The sequence below is a fragment of the Brassica rapa genome, chromosome A03 (genome assembly GCF_000309985.2).
Source record: "Brassica rapa cultivar Chiifu-401-42 chromosome A03, CAAS_Brap_v3.01, whole genome shotgun sequence".
In the NCBI taxonomy this organism is placed as follows: Eukaryota; Viridiplantae; Streptophyta; class Magnoliopsida; order Brassicales; family Brassicaceae; genus Brassica; species Brassica rapa.
The window spans coordinates 27,551,317-27,564,658 of record NC_024797.2 but is presented as its reverse complement, the minus strand read 5'-3'; the positions used below and the strand labels follow the sequence as shown (position 1 = coordinate 27,564,658).

Genomic DNA, 13,342 nt, shown 5'->3' with positions numbered 1-13,342 from the left:
ATAGTATCTGTTTATTCTTTTGGCTAAACTATCTGTTTGATTAAGATACATAATGTAGAAACTAGCTACCTTTTTACTCGAAAGTAGATATTTCACTTTGTACAGTACTGATTAAAACTTTTTATTTCGTTTACAGAAACAGCCTTAATTTCAAATTCAATGAATCAAGACAATCATCCATGTTTCAAGTGTATATGTTTATATAAATTCACCTAGTAGTGAAAGTACATACTCCTTCATCACTTTACAGAACAGAGATAGAAAATGCTAAGCTCTCTCAAAGTCACAGAACCTAAACCCAATTCTCCGGAGCAGAAGTTTGAGTCCAACATCGTCATATCCGGTAAATAAAATCCGGTTCTGTTCCAGCTATTTTTTGTTTGGTTTGGTATGGTATGAGTCTTACCACTACGGTTATGGCAGAATATGAACTGATAAGTCTGATATTAACTCAAATCCTAAAGATGAATTAAAGTATATATTTAATGGGAATATTTAATTTCTCAAACACTTTTGTTTGGTTCCTATTAACCGATTTTTGGCCGGTTTACGTGCAGATGAAGAAGGCGTGGAGGAAAACGACAGCCCAATAGAAGAAGTCCGGTTAACCGTACCGATAACCGACGATCCATCTCAGCCAGTGTTGACATTCCGTACGTGGTTCTTAGGAATGTCCTCGTGCGTGGTACTCGCGTTCGTGAACATCTTCTTCGGTTACCGGTCGAACCCGCTCATGGTATCCTCAGTCGTGGCTCAGATCGTGACTCTCCCACTAGGGAAGCTCATGGCCACGACTCTACCGACGAGGAAATTCCGGTTACCCGGTACGAGTTGGTCCGGTTCGTTGAACCCTGGACCGTTTAACATGAAAGAACATGTGTTGATCACTATATTCGCTAATACGGGAGCTGGAGGAGCTTATGCGACTAGCATCATAACCATTGTTAAAGCATTTTATCACCGGAATCTCAACCCCACCGCCGCCATGTTGCTTCTGCAAACCACTCAGGTAAATACTCCCACTTGAAAAGAAATGCATTTCATAAAGTTATTATTTTTACATTTTAGTAATTAATTAACTGATAATAACAAATTGTAAATTTTTAATAAAGTAATTGAGTTTCTTGAATTAATGTTACTTTTAAGTTATTTAAATTTGATATTCACAAATATATATGAGAAAATTTAATATTTTTTGGATATATGAAAAATCATCCACAAATTTATTAAAGAAAACATAATTAGTAGATTCAGGTGATGATTGTTTCAATAGTTTTTAGTTTTAGTTATTGGTTTTTAGATTTTGGTTTTTGGTTTTTAGATTTTGGTTTTTGGTTTTTAGAATTAGATTTTGGTTTTTGGTTTTGCTGTATTTTTTTATTTTTCAAAAATTAATTAATACATTACTTTACAATAATACAACAAAATAGCAATAAATATTTAGATTTTACAATTAAAATTTATCAAAATACTGTATTATAATTTTAATATAAAATAAAATAACATATTTTAATAATTATATTTTATAAAAATATATTATAGTAAAATATAAATCATAAATATATATAAATTAGACAAAAAAATATTAAATTTTGAAACTACTTAGAAATTTTTCTTATATAAATTATTTTTAATTTTTAAAACTTGATAGCAATAGTTTTTCTTATATAAATATTACAAATGAAACAAAAATAAAATTGCATAAAATTTTGAAACTAATTATAAATTTTCATATATAAATTATTTATATTTTCTTAAAGTTGAATGGTAATTTTTATATTTCAGGATTAATACAATATATTGTATTAATAAAACATATTATGTTTTTATAATTTTCGTCATTTTGAATGTGATTAATAATTATTAAAATAATTCAATTATTTTATTTATAGAAAATAATAACTAAGTTTTAAAATTAAATAATATTACTTATACAAAAATTATTTACAGATATGAAACACAAATTAAAATATTTCACACTATCGTTTAAATGATATCTAATGTACAAAAAAATGTATGATAATTTTATTTTTATGAAAATATTATTTATTATTTATTAATTAAAATGTAGTAGTTTCTACAAAAAAAAAATCAAAATTCGTTTTTTATTTTTATGAAAATATTATTTATTATTTATTAATTAAAATGTAGTAGTTTCTACAAAAAAAAATCAAAATTCGTTTTTTTCATAAAAACTCACAAAAGTTGGTTTTTGATTTTTTTTCATTAATTGATTATTCTTTTCAAAAAATAGTTTCCCTAAATTTTAGGGAGTCTACTTATTGAAAATCTTGATTGGCAACTCACATAATTTTTACAAAAACAAAAACTAAACCAAAAACTTGATTGGATGAAAAATGGTTTTTGTAAAAACGAAAACCAAAACTAAATCAAAAACCACAAACAATCAACCTCTCCTTTAAGTTGATTTTTATTAATATCTACCGTGTATCGACAAGTGTTACTTTGAAAATAATTTATTAATTAACAAAGTGTTTTGGGTCTAAATTCTAAATATAATAACATCTCCCTTTCACAAAGAAAAAAAACTGCATGTAATTTTAGTTTTCTATAATTGAAACTTGATCTTATTTTGCAAGCAAAAATATACATGTGTGTAGCATATAATAAAATAGTAGTATATAAAAAAAACACATCAAAGATATCATTAATGTATCATTTATGTGATTATTATTTTTTCATAAAATAAATTAATAGTTTTTTGAAATTTACAATTTAGTATTATTAAATACATAATATTTATAGAAAAAAAAAATCTATCATTATAAAACAAAAGTGTTCTCAAATTTTATTTTCTTTATTGAACGGATGTAGTAATAGTTAACATATATACGTCTGATTTTGTTGGTTATATAAGCTGTTGGGGTATGGATGGGCTGGTATGTTCAGGAAGTTCCTAGTGGAGTCACCGTACATGTGGTGGCCTTCAAATCTCGTTCAAGTCTCTCTCTTTAGGTTCGTTTCTCTTACTTCTTCAGTTCTATAACACCACATTCTTCTCACTCTAACACTTGTTTAGTTTTGTCTGAAACTGTATTTGATTAGAGCCTTACATGAGAAGGAGGAGAAGCGTGAAGGCCAACAAACAAGGCTTAGATTCTTCCTAATAGTCTTCTTCTTAAGCTTCGCTTACTACATCATCCCTGGCTACATATTCCCTTCAATCTCATCCCTCTCCTTCCTCTGCTGGATATGGATCCGCTCTGTCACGGCTCAACAAATCGGTTCAGGGCTTCAAGGTCTAGGCATTGGCTCGTTTAGTCTCGACTGGTCAGTAGTTGCAGGCTTCTTAGGCAGTCCTTTAGCCGTTCCCTTCTTCGCTATAGCCAACTTCTTTGCTGGATTCCTCATCTTCTTCTACATTGTCCTTCCTATCTTCTACTGGAGCAACGCTTACGATGCAAAGAAGTTTCCTCTCTTTACCTCTACTACATTTGATCACACCGGTCAGAAGTTTAACACCACCCGCATCCTCAACCAGAAAACGTTTGATATCAACCTTGCCGCGTACGAAAGCTACAGCAAGCTTTACCTTAGCGTTGTGTTTGCTCTCATCTATGGACTCAGCTTTGGTACTCTTACTGCAACTGTTTCTCACGTTGCTCTCTTTGATGGAAAGTAAGTACTCTGCATGAATCTCAAATATAAGATCAGTCTTCATATAACTATAAATAGTTTAGAAAGGTTTTTTTTGTCTAAATTTAGAAAGGTTTTTATATTTTTTTAATTACAAACTAGATTTTGACCCGCACACCCGTGCGGGTGTATTTTTTTTTAAAAAATATGATGCTATTTGATTTTTATGTCACTATTTAGGGTTGGGCAAAAAAACACGAATTCGAAGAATTGAACCGATCCCAATCCGAATAAGTAGTACTAAATCCGAACCGGAATTGATTAAATATATGAATTATTCAAAATTTTGGTATTTGAAGAACTCAAATCTAATCCGATCCGAACCGAAGTATTTTGGGTATCCAAAATAGATTTATATACTTATATATATTAATTATTTTTTAGATTTAATATATATAAAAAACATCTAGAATACATATGATACTTTTAAATTCGCTTAAATGCTTGAAAATATATACAAATAATCAAACGTAAATATCTTAAATAGTTAAAATATACGCAAAACTCCAAAAATACTTAAATAATTATTAATTTTCTATCTAAATAGTTAAACTAAACCTATTTAAATTGGTTATCCAAATCCGAACCAAATCCTCAAAGATCTGAACTGAACACTAAATCCCAAAAAGAGCCGAAAACGAACCTGAACGCCCACCCCTAATCACTATTATAAATATATCCTATATGTGTCAACATAGGTTACAAAATAAGTGTTACATATAATTAATCATATTTTATACATACCATCAAATAAGTTTTCTTATAATTAATAATATTTTATACGTACAATCATATAAAGAATCACATATATTATATATTAAAATTTAATGTGAAATATAGAAACCATAATTTAAGTTGGTGTTTGAAATTGGGCTTTGTATTGTATTTTTCTTATATATATCGAAAACATTTTTATAATAGTTATTGGAAAATATGTTAGTAAAAATAAAATTTTGAATATATATATATTTTTGAATGAATTTTTGATATAAATCAATTTTAAATTATTATATTGATTTGAATATATATATCAAGTAACATAGACTCATTACTTTTCAATATAATGTAATGGACTTCTAATTTTTTTAGTAGCATAAGCCTATTATTTTTTTAATAACTTACTGCTATCCATGTTTCCAAACAATACTATTTTTTTAACTACTATCCATATTCCCAAACAATTTCAATGTGTACTTCAACTTTAATAATATAGATTTGGGAACATATATATATATATATACAATTTTTTCTAAAATTTTGGGGACTATAAGCCAATGTTTCACTAGCCTATGTTCAGGACGGGTCATGTCTTCTTCAGTTTCCATGACAAATCTCTTGTTATTGCTTAGGTTTATCTGGGGGATGTGGAAGAAGTCAACAAAGGCTGGAGATGTTCATACAAGACTGATGAAGAAGAACTATAAAGAAGTACCTCACTGGTGGTTTGTTACGGTTCTCTTTCTCTCCTTTGTGTTAGCTCTTTACGCATGTGAAGGATTTGGCAAACAGCTTCAGCTTCCATGGTGGGGACTTCTACTCGCTTGTTCCGTTGCCTTCACCTTCACGTTACCTATAGGAGTTATCCAAGCCACCACAAACCAGCAAATGGGTCTTAACGTTATAGCGGAACTGATCATCGGTTACTTGTACCCGGGGAAACCACTAGCTAATGTGGCTTTCAAAACATACGGTTATGTCAGTATGTCCCAAGCCTTGTCTTTCGTTGGAGACTTCAAACTTGGTCATTACATGAAGATTCCACCGAGGTCTATGTTTCTTGTTCAGCTTGTTGCCACCATGGTTTCCACAACTGTCTGTTTTGGGACCACATGGTGGCTTCTGTCTTCGGTTGATAACATCTGTGTCCAGGAGAAGCTTCCTACAGGTAGCCCGTGGACTTGCCCTGGGGACCAAGTGTTCTATAACGCATCGATCATATGGGGAATCATTGGTCCTGGAAGGATGTTCACTAGTAAAGGCGTTTACTCCGGGATGAACTGGTTCTTCCTCATTGGCTTCCTTGCTCCTGTCCCTGTCTGGTTTTTTGCAAGGAAGTTCCCAGAGAAGAAGTGGATAAAGCAGATTCATGTCCCCTTGATCTTCTCAGCTGCTAGTGCAATGCCGAGGGCTAAGGCTGTGAATTACTGGTCGTGGTTCATTGTTGGTGTCGTTTTCAACTACTATATCTTCAGGAGGTACAAAGGGTGGTGGGCGAGGCATAACTACATCCTCTCTGCAGGTCTTGATGCTGGTACGGCGATCATGGGAGTGTTGATCTACTTTGCGTTACAGAACAACAACATAAGTTTTCCTGATTGGTGGGGGAGTGAGAACACGGATCATTGTCCTTTGGCGCATTGTCCCACAGAGAAAGGGATTGTGGTTAAGGACTGCCCGGTGTTCTAGAGCGACTTGCTCTGGAGTTTCTCAGACCTGAAGGAGAGAGTGATGGTTGCTGCCAAATGGCTCGGCGGCTAATATATTATTGTGAGTTTATGATGTTAGGAACTCAAACAATGTTAAAATAATGATTTGGAATATATCTTTCTTAAGAAGTAGTAAGTGACTTCGGATTTTTAAACATGCATCTTGCAATAGGAGATCATAACTTTAACTCAAAGAGAGAACCTGAACAGGAAAGATCAAATTAACTTGAGTTTGAGATTAAGAGAGATAAGAAAATGGACCACAACAAGAAGTTCCAAGAGATGTTGTTTCGCTAGTAAAAGTTATAAAAAGTGTTTCAAGACATAGGGAAGTACCTTAAGCACCTTTTGTCTGTTTCTAAAGCTATAAGAACAAGATTCTATTAACTCCAAACAAGAGTCTACAAGAGCTAAGCATGCAGCTACATCACCTTATGTTTATTAGAATATGTTGAACATAATTAGGTGATGTAATGTAATATGATAAGACTACATTAACTGATGGCTCCTTATAGAGTAGCTGTGCTGCTTCCATCTGCTCCAACCACCTTCACACAAAGCTAACAAGTGCTACATAAAAATTTATTACTCACAAAAACATCAAATATTACTACAAAAACTGATATAATATTGTAATATGGTAGCATTGGCTAGTTCAAGAAACTTGGCTGCTTCTGTTTTATTTTTCTTTTTGGGTACAAAGGAGCTCACCAGTAACCTTAGCTAATAGTAACATACATCATGATCAGTTTGATGTTCACTGATATAGCTTATTCCTCTCTTACCACCAAATCCCCTATATATTAATAGAGAAACATTTGAAAAGTTATAACCTGAAGTTTGTATTAATTAAAAAACTGTCCAGCTTAGGTATCAGTTAATTAGCATAACAATTAGTATGACGTGGCATCTTTATATTCAATTGAAAAACAAAGTTGGTCCAAAATATAGATGGTGATTCCCCTAGGGATATATTTAATTTTTTACTTAAACTAATAAAACACATTAGGCCATCTCCGTGTATTACGTACCTAGCGTGAGAAAAAAAAAGTCATTCCACTAAATGACTATTAACTTAAGATTACCTTATTAAAAGAAATAATAAAAGACAATTACCTTAATCCAATGAAGAAATAAATGTCAAATATATAAGATTTGATAGAGACTTCGAGAATAGGGGTTTAAAGAAAATCTTTATCACCAAGGCAAATTAACTACGTTAACCTAAATATGCCAAACTATATAGAAATTGAGTACGTAGATCATTCCACATGAATTCCCTGAGTTATAATAATATTTAGTTAACATAGGTAGCAATTTTAAGCCTACGTTAACCTAGCCGATTATTGTTCAGTTTCCAAATGAATTCCATGAGTTAAAATAATATTTAGTTTTAGGGAAAATGAATTTTGGGAAACCAGTTCTTATTTAATTTTTCAAAATAATTTTAAATAGAACTATTACATCTGTGGAAGAGTATTAAATAATTAGTCCAACTCCCGTGAGTAATTTTATGGTTACATAATAATCAATTTGCTTTTATGGTTTAGAATTTTAATGTATCACTAGGCTGAAACCAAGCAAAAGCTTTGGGTGGAGTGAGACATACGTAAAAATCACATATTCAAAATAAGATTGTTCACTCAGGAATTTGATCTGGTCTCGACTCAATTTTTTGATATTTTGGTTTATAAAAATTAGATATCATATTAAAATATATTTATTTTGGTTCGGTTCGGTTTATATATTATCGGTTTTTGATTTATTCAATTTTATACCAAAAATAACTTAAATTATATGTATCTTCTATTATATTTTGTCAATTTAAATTTGTGTGACTAAAAATCAAATTAATTAAATACTCCTCTAATTTTTAAATAGAAAATTTTTTCTATTATATTTAACTATTAAAAATAATTGTTTAATAAATTAGTTATTACAGATTTATAAGAAGAAAATAAAAATGATTAATAATATACTAAATTTAAGACAAATAATAATTATTAATAATTTTTCTTCTTCTTATAAATCTGTACTAAGTATAATTTATGGGCAACTATCTCAAAAAGTCTTTTTTAAAGTTTTTATCACAAAAATAACCCTTAAAAATAAAATGACCAAAATAGTCTTTTTTATTTTGAAATTTTTAATTTTAATTTTTTTTTTTTTTAATTTTAAACTCATCTCTAAAACCCAACCCTTTAACTATAAACTCAAAGTCTTAGATTAGTTAACCCTAAGAGTATAAATGCATATTTACCCTTCAATAAAACCTATTTTGGTCGTTTTCCACTTTGGAGGTTTATTTTTGTGAAAATAAACTAAAAAAAAAATATCTACGGGAATTGCTCATAATTTCTTTAACAATTATTTTTACTAATTAAATATAATAGAAAAACATTCTATTTGAAAATTAGAGTAGTATTTAATAAATTTGATTTTTAATCATAGAAAATTAAATTGACAAAATGTAATAGAAGATAAATATAGTTTAAGTTTTTTTGGTAAAATTGAATAAATAAAAAACCGACAATATGTAAACCGATCGAACCAAAATAAATATGATTTTAATATGGTAACTAATTTTTATAAACCAAAATATCAAAAAACTGAACCGAGACGAGACCAATATCCGAATTGAACTATCCCATTTTGAATATATGATTTTTATGCATGTCTTATCCCACGCAAAGCGTGGGTCTCATCCTAGTATAATTATAAACATCAATCAATTAATATAGTGCTGTATTTTTGTTATTTGTCAGAATTCCTACTGTTTGTGGATGCTAAATTGTTTATCAAACCCAAAGACCAAACCGGATGAAATCAATTCAGATAAGGTGAAACGACGACGTATAGAAACAACGGCGCATAATGGTCTCGGCTGGCTCCACTTGACGACGACGTGTGAAAGTGAAAGTAAATAATAATAAGCTGTTTATTTCGTTTGATTAAAAACAAAATAATTTTGTTTTCTAGTTTTTGCAATTTTCTGCTTATAGAAAAATCGTGCCTGCCTTTCTCTCTCTCACTTACCGATTGAGCTATTTGTTTTCGTATTGGTGTGCCTTCACCGCAAAACCATCGTCAGCTTCAACCACCGGAGCCGCCGTAAGAAAAGGCTCTTCATCTGCCGTGGCGTAAGGCTTTTTTTCTCTTCTCTTCTCCTTTATCTACGATTTCGCGGTCGGTCGATCTACCACGCCTCTGTCTCCCGGAAAAATCGCGATGGGATAACAAAAAAAAATTGAGATTTGAGAATCAAGCAACTAATAATCAAATCCCTATCCGCTGGATTTCGAGTTATATAACGAGAGATTCATCATTCATCCCTTCTCTCTGAAGTTGTAACTGAATCCGAGAATTTTGGAATCTAACTAACTCGATCGCCTTTTTTTTCTCGTTTGCGTCGATTCTCCGTATAGCTTAAGCACTTCTAGATTCAGGTTTCGATTCTCAGGATTATAGATTTTGATTAGGTGTGGGGTTATTTGCCTAAATCATGCTTTGTTCCAAGACTATTAACAAGAGAATAATAGTACATTGGTTAATCTGGAAATGATTTTTGGACTTTATCTAAACGCAAAAAGTTAAAGATTGTATTAGGATATGCCTCTTTTCCGCTTGTGTTTTGTTTTACTAAAGAACTGAAAATGATGAATCTTGTTTTGTTCCGTGGCAGATATTTTCTGGAGGTCTACAAAGTGTTTGCCTTTCTTAACGAACTAGGAAATGGTTAAAAGGTACGTTTCTTTGTTCATAATGTATAATAGGTTTCTTTCAAGTTATTCGAAAGTTCTTACGGATTTGTTTGTTGTGTGACAGTCATGGAGAGTTTTGATTTACTAGAGATATCATGACGCAGTGCGTAGACGGTTTCAAGCATGTCTGCAACTCTCTGTTTCGGTGTTTTGATCTCGAGATATACAAACAGTCTGGAGGGCTTGGAGATCCTGAACTACTTGCTAGAGAGACAGTTTGTATGCTCTCAGCTCCCATGCACTCTTTTTTTTTCTTCAGTAGTAATGATTCCTTTGGTTGGTGCTCTCTCTTTTCTTCTGTGTTTTGATAAAGAGTCGTTTGAGTGCAGTTAGCGTGAGTGAAATAGAGGCTCTCTATGAGCTGTTTAAGAAAATCAGCAGTGCTGTGATTGATGATGGGCTAATAAACAAGGTATGTAGCAATTATATGTCTCTTCTTTTTTGTCACACAGTTATTATACATCTCACGTGTATTGCTATTCCTTTTGGGCAGTCATTCTGATTTTTCTGTTTCGTGCCCTGTTGTAAATGTATCAGGAAGAGTTTCAACTAGCCTTGTTCAAGACAAATAAAAAAGAAAGCTTGTTTGCAGACCGGGTAAGTGTTTGTAATCTATTTGCTAAGATTCTATACAAAGATATGCTGACATGTTCAATCACAGGTCTTTGATTTGTTCGACACAAAGCATAATGGAATACTGGGGTTTGAGGAGTTTGCCCGTGCTCTCTCCGTTTTTCATCCAAACGCTCCTATAGACGACAAGATTGATTGTACGCCTCTGTCTCAGAAAACTTGATCCCAGAAACTGTGTAGCAAATGATCTGATGTTCACTTGCTTAAAAAGTTCATTAATCGTTACCTTGAATATCATTTTGCAGTTTCATTTCAGCTATATGATCTTAAGCAGCAAGGTTTCATCGAGAGGCAGGAGGTAAAGCTGTACATATCTATTCAATCGCCTCATTCAAACCGTAATGATCTGGTTTGCCCTTAAAATTGCCACTAACTCTCTTATCGTTGTCCAGGTGAAGCAAATGGTGGTGGCTACACTTGCTGAGTCAGGCATGAACCTATCAGACGAAGTCATAGAGAGTATAATCGACAAGGTGTGCTTTCCTTCCTTACTTTTTGTGGTTCCATTGTACTAGTTTCCAACTCATGTAAGCAGTTGAGAATGAAATAAAGAGTGAACTCTGACTTTTTGTGGCAGACATTTGAGGAAGCCGACACAAAACATGACGGGAGGATAGATAAGGAAGAGTGGAGGATCCTTGTTCTTAGGCACCCTTCGCTTCTGAAGAACATGACACTTCAGTATCTCAAGTGAGTTCCTAAAAAGACTAAGTCTATTCTCTCTTAACTCACGTATAATTAAAACCAATCCCTCTCATAATCTGTGCAGGGATATCACCACTACGTTTCCGAGCTTTGTGTTTCATTCTCAGGTGGAAGATACCTGAGAACAGCATAGCAGATCAAACAGTTTGGCAAGTGTGTTTGTTTTCTCAGAGTTATGTATCAAGTTTATTTGTTTTTTTTTTAATCTCTCTGAACTCTAGTTTCCAAGATTTTGTTGTTTCTCCTGTGAAAAGGAAAAAAAAAACGAAAACAAAGTTGTATTTTAATCTATTCCCAGTTTGGTTTATGTTTTCTCCTCCTAGCAATCTGTATGTATACTACTGAATCTTGTGATGTTCACTAATTGATCTCAGTTAAGAGCTTTTTCTGCTAGGGAAAGCGAAGAAACAGACAGGAAAACGAAAACTAAGGTTTCTCTCTTAATTGTAACTTGTAAGGAAGCGAAGCTGTTTAGCGAAGGAGAAACAATGTGTTAAAAACCGTTAGTCCTAATCTTACATGCCCCACAAGACCACAAGTTTTATGGTGTATTGCCCCGTATATAATCAGTCCCTCTTTATGCTTCTTCGCACTGACGCGGACAAATCTGGCGCCTCTTCTTCTTATCCAGAATCTAGAAGGAAGAAGACGACAATGGCTATGGAGATTGCTCAGCTTTTCGTCGGATCATCCATGAGATTAAGGTTGGTTTCTCAACATTCACCTATCGTTATCCCCCCTCGGTTTGAGAGTTATGTAGCTGGAGATTGAACTTTCATTAGCAGCGTTGGAAATTCTAGGAACGGCGTTTCCCGTGGTAGACTATCTTCTATTTCGGCTGTTCATCATAGTCCCAGAAGGATGTTTATACAGCTCGCAGGTTTGGGTTCGGTCTTGACTCTAGTGAATCTTCCTGGTTTAGCTGCGCCGGTCCCTGAGATGAAGGAACCTGAAGTTATCAGGTAAAAATGATCCTTTCCTTTCCAACTACACCATGAATTGCTTACTGTTCAATGTGCTTCATCATTGCTTTGAGGAGCCATGTACAAGAAAGATTTTTCCCTGGAGTAAGTTAGTTTCTCATCCTAGTTTTTTTTCCCTTTTGGTTTGGTGATTCAAGTGTCCAGGACGTTGAAGCTCCCAAGTGGCGTCAGGATTCAAGGTACTGTTCTTCCACAATAGTCCTTTCTCTTGCTCTTTTCATTAGAAACATACATCTTCAGACTTGTAATTGGATATTCTTACAGTCTGGTTTCAGATGTAATGGAAGTTTTAAAATTTTTTCCAGAGATAATTGAAGGGGAAGGACGAGAAGCTCATGAAGGGGACCTGGTGGAACTTAACTATGTATGTCGACGTGCTAATGGATATTTCGTTCATAGGTGAGAGATTTCATGCCAATATTCAGATGCCTCGATAGTTTCTTTCACTCAAAGTCGTTTCTTGATTTAGCACGGTGGACCAGTTCAGTGGCGAAAGCGCTCCTGTCAAACTTTTTCTTGACGGCAATGACGTACTTTAATCTTACACTCAGCTTTAACAATGCAACATATATCAATTCGATTATGGTCTGTTTTAACAAACTGCTTAGCAAAATAGGTTATCGAGGGCTTGAAGGAAGTATTGGTGGGCATGAAAGCTGGAGGTAAAAGCATGAAACAAGATTCTAGTCTTTGGATGAATCTTGTGATCCTAACATATAGCACACTATTTGCAGGGAAGCGAAGAGCACTGATACCTCCATCAGTAGGGTACATAAACGAGACACTGAAGCCAATACCCGAGGAGGTACCCATATACTACTCTTCATTTAGTCCTCCCTAAGAACAAATGAACTAACACATAATGCAAACGATGTGTCTTTGTGGATGCAGTTTGGACCAAGACGCAGCCTTCTATCGCACGCGAATGAGCCTCTGGTCTTTGAAGTCCAGCTCTTGAAAGTATTATGATCTTCTTGGGACCAATGTTAATCAAGTATTTGTTGTTATTTTCTTTTGTAAATTAAATCTGTAATACAAATTACATTAAACTACTAAGTTTGCCCTTTTTTTTTCTCCTAAGCTTTACTTAATTTGGTGATGCATAACGAAAATAAGTTACTTAACTCGTAAGACAATTGCTGATAGTAGAACGACATCGTTTAACCAAACGATTCAC

General features: G+C 33.1%; 3 protein-coding genes across 5 annotated transcripts; all 3 read left to right on the top strand.

Moving 5' to 3' along the window:
- The first annotated feature begins 16 nt into the window (after window positions 1–16).
- On the top strand, window positions 17–6,238 carry LOC103861637 (oligopeptide transporter 5-like). Its single transcript, XM_009139355.2, has 5 exons — window positions 17–343; window positions 558–1,009; window positions 2,879–2,976; window positions 3,067–3,639; window positions 5,007–6,238. The coding sequence occupies exons 1-5, from the start codon at window positions 265–267 to the stop codon at window positions 6,061–6,063; spliced, it is 2,259 nt and encodes a 752-aa protein (XP_009137603.1). The 5' UTR covers window positions 17–264; the 3' UTR covers window positions 6,064–6,238.
- Window positions 6,239–9,016: 2,778 nt separating this feature from the next.
- On the top strand, window positions 9,017–11,489 carry LOC103861636 (calcineurin B-like protein 3). The gene is made up of 10 exons (XM_009139354.3): window positions 9,017–9,223; window positions 9,766–9,826; window positions 9,909–10,063; window positions 10,174–10,256; window positions 10,382–10,441; window positions 10,506–10,614; window positions 10,723–10,775; window positions 10,870–10,950; window positions 11,055–11,167; window positions 11,247–11,489. The coding sequence occupies exons 3-10, from the start codon at window positions 9,940–9,942 to the stop codon at window positions 11,302–11,304; spliced, it is 681 nt and encodes a 226-aa protein (XP_009137602.1). The 5' UTR covers window positions 9,017–9,223; window positions 9,766–9,826; window positions 9,909–9,939; the 3' UTR covers window positions 11,305–11,489.
- A 156-nt stretch (window positions 11,490–11,645) lies between these two features.
- Window positions 11,646–13,256, top strand: LOC103861635 (peptidyl-prolyl cis-trans isomerase FKBP16-1, chloroplastic). Of its 3 annotated transcripts, none has more exons than XM_009139353.2 (8): window positions 11,672–11,886; window positions 11,968–12,144; window positions 12,310–12,344; window positions 12,471–12,564; window positions 12,635–12,695; window positions 12,782–12,827; window positions 12,900–12,970; window positions 13,057–13,256. In XM_009139353.2, exons 1-8 carry the CDS (start codon window positions 11,702–11,704, stop codon window positions 13,132–13,134), a joined length of 747 nt encoding a protein of 248 aa, XP_009137601.2. In that variant the 5' UTR covers window positions 11,672–11,701; the 3' UTR covers window positions 13,135–13,256. The 3 variants fall into 3 exon arrangements, with proteins under 3 accessions (XP_033142989.1, XP_009137601.2, XP_018513260.2); XM_018657744.2 differs by having other exon boundaries at window positions 11,711–11,886; window positions 11,965–12,144; XM_033287098.1 differs by having other exon boundaries at window positions 11,646–11,886; window positions 12,782–12,970; window positions 13,057–13,245.
- Window positions 13,257–13,342: the final 86 nt, after the last annotated feature.

Excerpts from the sequence above, each read along its gene's own strand:
- LOC103861637 (XM_009139355.2), top strand. The coding sequence starts at position 265 with ATGCTAAGCTCTCTCAAAGTCACAGAACCTAAACCCAATTCTCCGGAG. Across the intron at positions 1,010-2,878 it reads TGCTTCTGCAAACCACTCAG|CTGTTGGGGTATGGATGGGC; the intron begins GTAAATACTCCC and ends TGGTTATATAAG. Across the intron at positions 3,640-5,006 it reads GTTGCTCTCTTTGATGGAAA|GTTTATCTGGGGGATGTGGA; the intron begins GTAAGTACTCTG and ends GTTATTGCTTAG.
- LOC103861636 (XM_009139354.3), top strand. The coding sequence starts at position 9,940 with ATGACGCAGTGCGTAGACGGTTTCAAGCATGTCTGCAACTCTCTGTTT. Across the intron at positions 10,442-10,505 it reads AAAGCTTGTTTGCAGACCGG|GTCTTTGATTTGTTCGACAC; the intron begins GTAAGTGTTTGT and ends GTTCAATCACAG. Across the intron at positions 10,776-10,869 it reads GTTTCATCGAGAGGCAGGAG|GTGAAGCAAATGGTGGTGGC; the intron begins GTAAAGCTGTAC and ends ATCGTTGTCCAG.
- LOC103861635 (XM_033287098.1), top strand. The coding sequence starts at position 11,702 with ATGCCCCACAAGACCACAAGTTTTATGGTGTATTGCCCCGTATATAAT. Across the intron at positions 12,145-12,309 it reads AAGGAACCTGAAGTTATCAG|GACGTTGAAGCTCCCAAGTG; the intron begins GTAAAAATGATC and ends TCAAGTGTCCAG. Across the intron at positions 12,345-12,470 it reads AAGTGGCGTCAGGATTCAAG|AGATAATTGAAGGGGAAGGA; the intron begins GTACTGTTCTTC and ends AATTTTTTCCAG.